The 12,184-nt window shown below is 41.3% G+C and overlaps 1 protein-coding gene across 1 annotated transcript in view; it reads left to right on the plus strand.

The window, feature by feature from the left end:
• Window positions 1-12,184, plus strand: part of LOC134350952 (V-type proton ATPase subunit B, brain isoform) — a 45,323-nt gene that overhangs the window by 18,569 nt on the left and 14,570 nt on the right. Inside the window, exons 8-11 of the mRNA XM_063056824.1 lie at window positions 5,879-5,976; window positions 7,889-8,012; window positions 10,011-10,161; window positions 10,987-11,069. Coding sequence (XP_062912894.1) covers window positions 5,879-5,976; window positions 7,889-8,012; window positions 10,011-10,161; window positions 10,987-11,069 — 456 coding nt within the window. The remainder of the gene's footprint in view (window positions 1-5,878; window positions 5,977-7,888; window positions 8,013-10,010; window positions 10,162-10,986; window positions 11,070-12,184) is intronic.

Below are 12,184 nucleotides of genomic sequence, written 5' to 3' on the forward strand. Positions count from 1 at the left end.
TCCCCTTTAGATAAATAATGCTGACGCTGACCTATTTTGTCATGTGCCTCCAAGTACCCTGAAACCTCATCCTTAATAATGTACTCCAACATCTTTCCAGTCACTGAAGTCAGGCAAACTGGCCTATAATTTCCTTTCTTCTGCTCCCCTTCCCTTTTTAAAAGAGACATTTGTAAGTTTTCTGTTCTCTGGAACTATTCCGGAATGTAGTGATTCTTTAAAGATCATTTCTCATGCTTCCGCAATCTCTCCAGCTAACTCTTTCAGAATCCTGGGGTATAGTCCATCTAGTCCAGGTGACTTATCTACCTTTAGACTTTTCAGCTTCCCAATGACACTCACTTCTGCCCCCTGACACTCATATTTCTGGCATTCTTCTAGTGCTTTCCACAATGAAGACTGACACAAAATACTTAAATATGTCTGCCATTTTTTGTCCCCCATTACTACCTGTCCAGCATAATTTTCCAGCGGTCTCTCTTTTACTCTTTATATATCTGAAAAAAAATTTGTATCCCCTTTATATGATTAGCCTGTTTACCTTTATGTTTAATCTTTTCTCTCTTTATGATTTATTTAGTTGCCTTCTGTTTGTTTTTAAAAGCTTCCCAATTCTCTAATTTCTCATTATTTTTGCTATATTATATGCCTTCTCTTTTGCTTTTATGCTGTTTTTGACTTCAGCCACGGTTGCCCCATCCTCCCTTTAGAATACTTCTTCGGCTTTGGGATGTATCTTTCCTGTTCCTTCCAAATATCCCCCAGAAATACAAGCCATTGCTGTTCTGCTGTCATCCCTGCTGGTGTTTCCTTCCAATCAACTTTGACCAACTCTCTTATGCCTCTATTTCCTTTAACTCCATTGTAATACTGATGCATTGTATTTTAGCTGCTTCTCAAACTGCAGGGTGAATTCTATCATGATATGATCACTCTAGCTGAGATTTCATTTGAGATTTTTCAACAGTGGCTTTCTCCTTGCCACTGTCACATAAAGCTGTGACTGGTGAAGCACTCGAGCAACAGTTTTTGTATGTGCACTCTCTCCTATCTCAGCCACTGAAGCTAATAACTCCTCCAAAATTATCATAGGTCTCTCGGTGGTCCCCTCACGGTCCCTTTCTTGCACAGTCACTCAGTTTTTGATGACGGCCTGCTCAAAGCAGAATTACAGCTTGTCTGTATTTTTTTTCCTTTTATGATGACTGACTTAACTGTACTTCAAGGGATATTCAGTGACTTGGAAATTTTCTTGTATCCATCTCATGACTTGTGCTTTTCAATAACCTTTTTGTGGAGTTGTTTGGAGTGTTGCTTTGTCTTCATGGTGTAGTTTTTGCTAGGGTACTGACTCACCAGCAGTTGGACCTTCCAGATACAGGTGTATTTTTACCACAATCAATTGAAACACCTTGACTACACACAGGTCTCCAAATCAGATCTCAATTTAACTAGTTGGCTGCATTAGAGTTGATTTGGTGAGTCATATTAAAGGGGGGGGGTGAATACTTATGCAATCAATTATTTTGTATTTTATATTTATAATTAATATGGATCACTTTGTAGAGATCTGTTTTTTCTGTGTTCTGACTAAACACGTTGCTGAAGGTAGAGCAGTAGACGTAGTGTATATGGATTTCAGCAAGGCATTTGATAAGGTACCCCATGTGAGGTTTATTGAGAAAGTAAGGAGGCATGGGTTCCAAGGGGACCTTGCTTGGTGGATCCAGAATTGGCTTGCCCACAGAAGGCAAGGAGTGGTTGTAGACAGGTCATATTCTGCATGGAGGTCGGTGACCAGTGGTGTGCCTCAGGGATCTGTTCTGCAACCCCTTCTTTTCATGACTGTTATAAATGACCTGGATGAGGAAGTGGAGGGATGGGTTAGTAAATTTGCTGATGACACAAAGGTTGGGAGTGTTGTGGATATTGTGGAGGGCTGTCAGAGGTTACAGTGAGACATTGATAGGATGCAAAATTGGGCTGAGAGGTGGCAGATGCAGTTCAACCCAGATAAGTGTGAGGTGGTTCATTTTGTTAGGTCAAATATGATGGCAGAACTATGTCAGTCTGTTCATTTGCTGCATGTGTTCTCAAGATGCTTTCTTCCTGCAACATCCGAGAAGTCATCTTTTGGAAGTTGGGCCCTCCTCCTCACACCACCCTCACTGTAATTGCAGGAGTCCTTTAGTTCCTGCACATCTGACTTGCCCCATTTCTCCTCCCACAGGCAGAACAGGGATGAAGATCTCCTTGTCCTCACCAGGTACACCACCAGCCGAGGCAGCCAATGTATCATTCTTTGTACATCCTACCATTGACAACAGAGTTCCACCGCCAGCCACATCTTCTCCTCTTATCTTTCCACAGGGATCACTCTCTGTGACTCCCTGGTCTGCTCGTTCCTCCCCATCTGTTTCCCTCTCTCTCTAAGCACCCTTCCCTGTGATTTCAAAAGTTGCATAGCTGTTGCTCAGCACTTCCCTTGACACCATCCAGGGCACTAAACCGCCTGTCCAAGTGAGGCAACCTTGCGCATATGAATTCTCAGACATTACTTACTACATCTGGTGCTCTTGATGTGGCCTCCTTTATATCATTTACATACAGGCTGCAGATTGGGCAATCGCTTCACTGAGCACTTTCATAGAAACGTAGAAAACCTACAGCACAATACAGACCCTTTGGCCCACAAAGCTGTGCCGAACATGTCCTTACCTTAGAACTACCTAGGCTTACCCATAGCCCTCTATTTTGCTAAGCTCCACATACCCATCCAGGAGTCTCTTAAAAGACACTATCATTTCCGCCTCCACCACTCTCTGCGTAAAAAAACTTACCCTGACATCTCCTCCGCACCTATTTCCAAGCACCTTAAAACTATGCCTTCTCGTCCTAGCCATTTCAGCCCTGAGAAAAAGCCTCTGACTATCCACACAATTAATGCCTCTCATTATCTTGTACACCTCTTTCAGGTCACCTCTCATCCTCTGTCGCTCCAAGGAGAAAAGGCCGAGTTCACTCAACCTATTCTCATAAGGCATGCTCCCCAATCTAGGCAACATCCTTGTAAATCTCCCCTGCACCCTTTCTGTGGTTTCCTTGTCCTTCCTGTAGTGAGGTGACCAGAATTGAGCACAGTACTGCAAGTGGGGTCTGACCAGGGTCCTATATAGCTGCAATATTGCCTCTCGGCTCCTAAACTCAATCCCATGGTTGATGAAGGCCAATGCTCCGTATGCCTTCTTAACCACAGAGTCAACCTGTGTAGCAGCTTTAAGTGTCTTATGGACTCGAACCCCAAGATCCCTCTGATCCTCCACACTGCCAAGAGTCTTACCATTAATGCTATATTCTGCCATCATATTTGACCTATCAAAATTAACCACCTCACACTTATCTGGGTTGAACTCCAACTGCCACTTCTCAGCCCAGTTTTGCATCCTATTAATGTCCCGCTGTAACCTCTGACAGCCCTCCATACTATCCACAACACCCCCAACCTTTGTGTCATCAGCAAATTTACTAACCCATCCCTCCACTTCTTCATCCAGGTCATTTAAAAAAAAATCACAAAGAGTAGGGGTCCCAGAACAGATCCCTGAGGCACACCATTGGTCACTGGCCTCCATGCAGAATATGACCCGTCTACAACCACTCTTTTGCCTTCTGTGGGCAAGCCAGTTCTGGATCCATGAATCAATGTCCCCTTTACTTTCTCAATAAGCCTTGCATGAGGTACCTTATCAAATGCCTTGCTAAAATCCATATTCACTACATCTACGGCTCTACCTTCATCAATGTGTTTAGTCACATCCTCAAAAAATTCAATCAGGCTCGTAAGGCACGACCTGCCTTTGACGAAGCCACGTTGACTATTCCTAATCATATTATGCCTCTCCAAATGTTCGTAAGTCCTGCCTCTCAGGATCTTCTCCATCAGCTTACCAACCACTGAAGTAAGACTCACTGGTCTTTAATTTCCTGGGTTATCCCTACTCCCTTTCTTGAATATGGGAACAATATCCGCAGCCCTCCAATCCTTTGGAACCTCTCCCGTCCTCATTGTTGATGCGAAGATCATCACCAGAGGCAATCTCCCTCACTTCCCACAGTAGCGTGGGGTACATCCCGTTTCATTCCACCTGCTATGACTGTCTGGATCACCTGGTTGTGTGCAATGTTATTTCTCCTTTCCATTCACATACTGACATTTTCTGTCCTTGGATTAAATGCATAATAAAACAATAGGTCTGAGTAGACTCCAACCTGGTGTCATGAACATTGAATTTATTAATTCCGCCTCCTGGTCCACCTGCTCCTCATTACCTGTTTCCTCTGCACATAACTCACACTCACAACCCACAGGTTCTCCTCCCCACTTCCATCCCTTTATTCCATGCTCCAGCTTGCTCACCTATAAGATTCCAACATCTTCCACCCTTGGACACTTCCACCTATCGCCTCCCAGCTTCTGACGTCATTCCCACTTTCCCCCCACTCTCCCCCCACTTCACCTCCCTATTGCCTGCCTGCTCTTGCTCTATCCCTTCCATAAGAGAAAGGAGCAGAATTGGGCCATTTGGCCCATCGAGTCTGCTCTGCCATTTCATCATGGCTGCCCCATTTTTTCTCTCAGCCCCAATCTCCTGCCTTCTCCCCATATCCCTTCATGCCCTGACCAATCAAGAATCTGCCAACCTTTGCCTTAAACATGCATAAAGACTTCGCTTCCATAGCTGGTTGTGGCAAAGAATTCTACAGGTACACCACTCTCTGGCTAAAGAAATTCCTCCTCATCTCTGTTCTAAAGGGGTGCCTCTCTATTCTGAGGCTGTGTCCTATGATCTTAGACTCTCCCACCAGAGGAAGCACCCTTTCCACATCCACACTATCAAAGCCATTCACCATTCAATAAGTTTCGATGAGGTCAACCCGTCATTCTGAATTATAGTAAATACAGGCCCAGATCCATAAAATGCTCTTCAATTGACAAGCCATTCAATCCTCCACCAGTATGTATAGGCTATCTTTTGAATCCAAATGAAGAGCTTTGATCTGACATGTCGACTGTTCATTCCCCTCCACAGATGCTGCCTCACCAACTGAGATCTTCCTGTGTTTAGTGGGTTGCTCCAGATTCCAGCACCTATAGTCTTTTGTGTTTCTAGGTGTTAAAAGTGTTCTTTACCTGGAATCTGTGTACAAACTGGATGAGAACACTGGCTCATTCAGTACTACAATGTACTGTGTACAGTGAATGTGGAAAGTAACATGCACTCAGTGGCCACTTTTTTAGGTACAGGAATGGAACCCAGTGTGGTCTTCTGAGGCTGTAGCTTATTCACTTCAAGGTTTGACATGTGTGTTCAGAAATGCTCTTTTGCACATCACTGTTGTAACCCGTGGATATTTGAGTTACTGTCACCTTCCTGTTAGCTTGAACCAGTCTGGCGTCTCTTATTAATAAGGTGTTTTTGCCCACAGAACTGGCAGATTGATTTGTTTGCTTGTTTTTGCACCACTCTCTGTAAATTCTAGAGACTGTTGTGCGTGAAAATCTCAGGAGATCAACATTTTTGGAGATATTCAAACCACCCTTCTGTTGGTCTGGCACCACCAATCATTCCACAGTCAAAATCACTTAACCTTACATTCTTTCCCCATTCTGATGTTTGGCCTGAATGCCAACTGATCCTCTTGACTACATCTGCATCTTTTTATGCACTGACTTGCTGCCACATAATTGGCTGATTAGATATTTGCATTAATGAGCAGGTGCACCTAATAAAGTGGCCACTGAATGTATAACATGTGCATAATTTTGTTAACTTATTTGGAGAAAGACTGTGTAATTGAGATTTTTGACAACTTCTAGGTAAACATGGAGACAGCCAGGTTCTTCAAGTCAGACTTTGAGGAGAATGGTTCAATGGATAATGTGTGTCTGTTCCTGAATTTGGCTAATGACCCAACGTAAGTTTGAAAGAAAGTTATTACATTTCATTTTACAATGGTTTGAAGTGGAAAATACAAATACAATGTTGTACTCAGAAGAACATTAGATTCCCTGAGGCAATATGTTTTTGTTGGAGGTAAATTGATATTTGAAGATGATGAGATGCAACCTTCCAAAGATACAGTTGAAAGAAAAGGTTTGTAAACCCTTTGCAATTACCTGGTTTTCTGCATTAATTATTCATAAAATGTGGTCAGATCTTCATCTAAGTCACAATAATAAACAAACGCAATCTGCCTAAACTAATAACACACAAACAATTCATGTCTTTATTGAATACAGTATTTTATTACCTACAGTCCAGGCTGGAAAAAGTATGTGAACCTTTGTATTTATTAACTGGTAGAACCTCCTTTAGCAGCAATAACTTACACCAACTATTTCCTGTAGCTGCTGATCAAACTTGCACAGTGGTGAGAAGGAATTTTAGACGATTCCCCCATACAATACTGTTTCAGTTCATCAATATTTCTGGGATACCTTACATGAACAACCGTCTTTAGGTCATGCCACAGCATCTCAATTGCATTGAGGTCTGGACTTTGACTTGGTCCATCGAAAATACCAATTTTCTTCTTTGTAAACCATTCTGTTGTTGATTTACTCTTGTGTTTCGGATCATTGTATTGTTGCATCATCTTCTCCTAAGCTTCAGGTGACAGACTGCTACTCTGACATTCTCCTGTAAAATGTCTTGATATAATTTTGAATTCATTGTTCCCTTAATGATTGCAAGCTGTGTAGACCCTGAGGCAGCAGAGCAACCCCAAACCATGATGCTCCTTCCACAATGCTTCACAGTTGGGATGAGGTTTTGGTGTTGGTGTGTAGTGCCCTTTTTCCTCCAAATGCAACGGTGAATATTTCTGCCAAAAAGTTCAACTTTTGTCTCATCTGTCCACAGAACATTGCCTCAGAAGCATTGTGGAATGTCCAGGTGGTCTCTTGCAAACTTGAAATGTGCAGTAATGTTTTTTTTTTGGAGAGCAGTGGTTTCCTCTGTGGTATCCTTTGATGAACACCATTCTTGTTCAATGTTTTTCGTATAGTGGACGCATGAACAGAGACTTTGGTAAGTTCTAGAGAGTTCTGCAGGTCTTTTGCTGTTACCTTTGGATTCTATCACCTCCTTCAGTATTGCACATTGTTCTCTTTGTGTGATCTTTGCAAGACACCCACTCCCAGGGAATGTAACAACAGTACTGAATTTCCTCCATTTGTAGACAATTTCTCTTACTGTGGGCTGATGAACACTCAGGTCTTTAGAAATACTTTCATAGCCTTTTCCAGCTTCATGCATCTCTACAATTCTTCTTCTAAGGACTTCTGAAAGTTATTTTGATCAAGGCATGGTGCACATAAACAGATCTTTCTTGAGAAGAGCAGGCGCAGTCAGTAACCTGACTTTGTGTGTCTTTTTTCTAGGGCAGGGCACCTCTACAACCCACACCTCCAATCTCTTCTCATTGGTTGGAACACCTAACTCCAAATAGCTTTTGTAGAAGGCATTACCCCAGAGGCTCACATACTTTTTTTTGAACCTTGACTATGATTGTTTAAGTGGTGTACTCAGTATTGATGAAAAGGACAATTGTTTGTGTGTTTGTCTATTATTGTGACTTGGATGAAGATCAAACCACAATTTATAAGTAATTAATGCAGAAAACCAGATAGTTGTGAAGGGTTCACAAACTTTTTCTTGCAAATGTATATTGTAAATTAGGGAGTTAAGCTGATAAGAGCCAATCCGAAGTCATCTTGGTGAGAGTAAAGCTGAAGAGATTTGGATAAGTTTATTGCCTGGTTTGGCCATTTAATTTACTAAAACATTGATAACTCCAAACTGAACTATTGACTTGTCTCCCGTAGTATTGAGCGTATTATCACTCCACGACTTGCCCTAACTACCGCCGAGTTTCTGGCATACCAGTGTGAGAAGCATGTGCTGGTTATTCTGACTGACATGAGCTCTTATGCTGAGGCGCTTCGAGAGGTAAGTTCAGACAAACTTTAAACTTTCTAAAAATGCCACATAACGGTAAAAGTTTTATGAAAACCTGAAATATGTGATTTTTAGGTAGCACGTGTTATTTATTGACATTGTGTGCCTCTGCAGATAAGGAATGCATACACAGAATTGTATTGCTTTAGTTTTGCATATTTGGTTTAGGATTTTGCTCAAGGTGATTTCTGAATCTGTCAGGATGTGGATATCTGCATTATCAAGTCATCGATTGTTCCTTTGAAGACCAATCCAGGTTCATGTTTAGTTTTTCCTCAATGTATTTACCCAGTCCACTTTTGAAAGTTACTGATATCTAATATCAAACTAGTATTTGTATAGGTTTAGTGTAACAATTTGTTTTTTTATCCAGTCCTTTGTAGAAGTATTCAGCCCCCTTCCCTTTGTTCACATATTTGAGTATTACAACCAGGGATTTTGATCAATTTAACTGAGAATTTTTATTTGAATCACATGCTCCTTTTTTCACAATGGAGCCCCAAAACAGGGAAAATTGTAAAGCATGACAAACTCAAAATTCAAAAACTGTGAATGTCAGCAGTCCAAAAGTATTCACCCCCCCCCCCCCAACCAGCTCAGTACCTAGTTGAGCCACCTATCGCAGCTAATACAGCCAGTAGTCTTTTTTTGGTAATTCTCTATTACTCTATTAGCTTGCACAATGTGATGCAGCAAGATTTGCCCATTCCTCCTTGTAAAATTGATGGTTAGTTGGGGAGCAGTGGTGGGCAGCAATCTTGAGGTTATGTCAGAGATATTTGATTGGGTTAAGGTCAGGACTTGACTGGGGCACTCAACAACATTAATTTTCTTCATTTGAAACCAATCCATGGCTGCTATGGCAGTGTGCTTTGAGCTGTTGTCCTGCTGAAAGATGAACTTATCCCCAGTTTAAACTTCCTGGCGAAGGCTAGCAGGTTTTCATCCAAGATCCTTCTGTATTTAGTGGCATTCATTTTCCCATCGATCCTGGACAGGTTTCCAGTTCCTGCTGTGAAAAGCATCCCCACAGCCTGAGGCTACCTCCACCATATTTTACAGTAGAGATGGTGTGACCTATCTGATGCGCTGTATAAGATTTGTGCAATACTCATCGCTTAGCGTTGAGGCCAGGAAGTTCCACTTTGGTCCCATCTGACCACAAGACCTTCTTCCACATCTTTTCTAAGTGACTCTTTGTAAACTGTTGATGGACAAGGACATGGGTTTTTTTTTAGCTAGGGCTTCTTCCTTGCCACTCTTCCATAGAAACCCTTTTTTGTGCGAGGCCTTAGAAATTGTGGAGTGATGAACTTCATCTCCAGTTGCAGCCACTGACTTCTGCCGCTCACTCAAAGTGACTGTTGACATCGCAATGACCTGTCTTACAAGTGCCATTCTTCTCTGCGACTAAGTTTAGAGGGGTGGTCTGATGTAGGCGGTGTGGCTTTTTTCCCACTTTTTCACGATGGATTGCACTGAGCTCCGAGCTATGAGATGGTCTTGTATCCTTCCCCAGATTTGTGCTTCTCTTATCATTTCTCTGACCTGTCTTAAATGTTTTTTTTTGTCTTCATTTTGGTTTATTCTGTTGAAAATCTACCATACTGTTGGAGCTTATAGAGAGATGGGTATTTATTCTTATGAATTCATTGAAAATATTCAATTTTCTGCATCTGCAAATTGGGTGAGTCGGTAAGGTAATATACAGTATTGCATCTGTGGACAGTTAATGTAATTACAAAGAGGACAAATACTTTTTCAGGGCTTTGGCTATATTTACAAAGCTGTATTCCAGTAGTTAAATGATCATTTATAAATATTATACTTAATGTATTATATGTATAAAATTGAAGAGAACTGTGGTGTCTTTTCTGTTGTACTCCAAGGCACTACAATAAATGTTGCTGACAATATGTTATACTTTTATACATTTGCCCGCTGCTGGGCATGCCAAGAATATATTGTCCTGTTGTGTAATCGTGGCAGGTTTCAGCGGCTCGGGAGGAAGTGCCTGGTCGTCGTGGTTTCCCTGGTTACATGTATACTGATCTGGCTACCATTTATGAGAGAGCTGGGCGTGTCGAGGGTAGGAATGGTTCTATCACGCAGATCCCCATCCTGACTATGCCTAACGATGGTGAGCAAATCAGTGTGAAGATGATTACTATTACTGTCTCTTGTTAAGTCTGGTGACTGGGAAGATTTTAGAAAGCCAGGAAGTTGGACCAAAAGGAAGTAAGCAGAAGGAAATTAAAGAAAATGTTAACTTTTGAGTGAGTCGGGTAGTTGAGTGATACTGTTCCACTCACAGATTAAATTGTAGGATAAGTAACAGACAGGAAGAAGGAAAGATTTTTTTCTTTTGCATAAAAAACATTAGCAAAAACTTTCTGTAACTCCCTACAAATAACATCAGAATTTTATTCTGTGTTCTTTTCTCTCAGGATATTCTCAAAATAGCAGGTCTTAGTCTATTTTAGCTGTTAAATTATTGCAGTGCTTGGTCTTTGGAAAAAATTCTACTGTTTGGATTATTAGTAGATCTTGTCCCCATGGTGAAATAGTTGTTTCCTAAAGTATGAGTCCCCTGTGACTCGGTCTGGGGGCTTAGGCATGTTAAATGTGGAGCAGTATCCCCAGGATTACCAGTTACTTTGTGAAATCGCACATTAACACAAATGTGAATACGAGTTCCAGTAAAGTATAAATATTTGCCTTCCTGACAAAGCAGAGGGGCACTTACCACACACTAATTAAATTGATTAATTACCTGCTGGTTCAACACTGTGTAAACTGGTACTATGGGTGAGAAAATCTGCTCAACTGGCTATGACCAAGCAAACTATCCAAAAATAAATCTAATTGGATCCAGTTTTTAAAAAATTGCAATAACGAAGGATTTATATAACAATGTATGATGCTGGTTGTAATGAATTTTAATGCTTTTTCTTCTATGTGATAGATATCACTCACCCAATTCCTGATCTGACTGGCTATATCACTGAAGGACAGATTTATGTAGATCGTCAGTTACACAACAGACAAGTAAGTCTTTTTAGTTCTTTTATATAGTCACAAGCACCCAGTGAGAGCATTCACTTTCAAAACAAGATGTTATAATTGACAGTTTTCTCTTATGGAGACTCAAGCTCTGCACCAAAAACTAATGGGCTAAGTTGGCATGAAATATTTGATAAAGTTTATGAAGAAACCACCTACTTGTAACTTTCAGCTCTTCATTTTGCAACTACCACATATTTTAGTGTCTGTATTCACTCTCTAACTGTCCCCATTCACTTACTGCCCAGATAACCTTGTTTACAAGGTTATTCAGTGGAGCATAGGAGAGTAAGGGGAGAGTTGATAGAGGTGTATAAAGTTGAGGGGTATAAATAGGGTAAAAGTAAGCAGGCTTTTTTCCAAAGTTCAAAGAAAATTTATTATCAAATTACATCGATGCCACCATATACAACCCTGAGATTAATTTCTAGTGGGCATACTCGATAAATTCATAATAGAATATTAGCCATAATAGAATCCAATGAAAGACCAGTGTACAAAAGACAAACTGCAATACGAAAAGAAATAATAATAAATAAACAAACAATAAATATCGAGAACACAAGATGGAGACTCCTTGAAAGTGAGTCCAAAGGTTATGAGATCAGTTCAATGATGGGGCAAGTGAAGATGAGTGAAGTTATCCCCTTTGGCTTTAGAGCCTGATGATTGAGGGGTAGAAATAACTCTTCCTGAGCCTGGTGCTGTGAGTCCCGAGGCTTCTGTACCACCTTCCTGAGCCGCAAGAAAAGAGCATGGCCTGAGTGGTGTGGCTGTGCTTTCTTCATAGTTGCACTTGAGTGGTGGGCCCAGGACAGGTCCTCTGAAGTGATGACCCCGAGGAGTTTAAAGTTGCTGATCATCTCCACTGCTGATCCTCAGATGAAGACTGGCTCCTGGACCTCTGGTTTCCTGCTTCTGAAGTCAATGATCAGCTCCTTGGTCTTGCTGATATTGAGTAAAAAGGTGCTGTTATGACACCACTCAGTCAGATTTTCAGTCTCCCTCCTACATGCTGATTCATCACCACCCTTGATTCAACCTATGACCGTGGTGTCATCAGCAACCTTGAATATGGCACATATGTACTTAGCCACATA

This window comes from Mobula hypostoma, chromosome 8 (assembly GCF_963921235.1).
Source record: "Mobula hypostoma chromosome 8, sMobHyp1.1, whole genome shotgun sequence".
NCBI classification, from domain to species: domain Eukaryota; kingdom Metazoa; phylum Chordata; class Chondrichthyes; order Myliobatiformes; family Myliobatidae; genus Mobula; species Mobula hypostoma.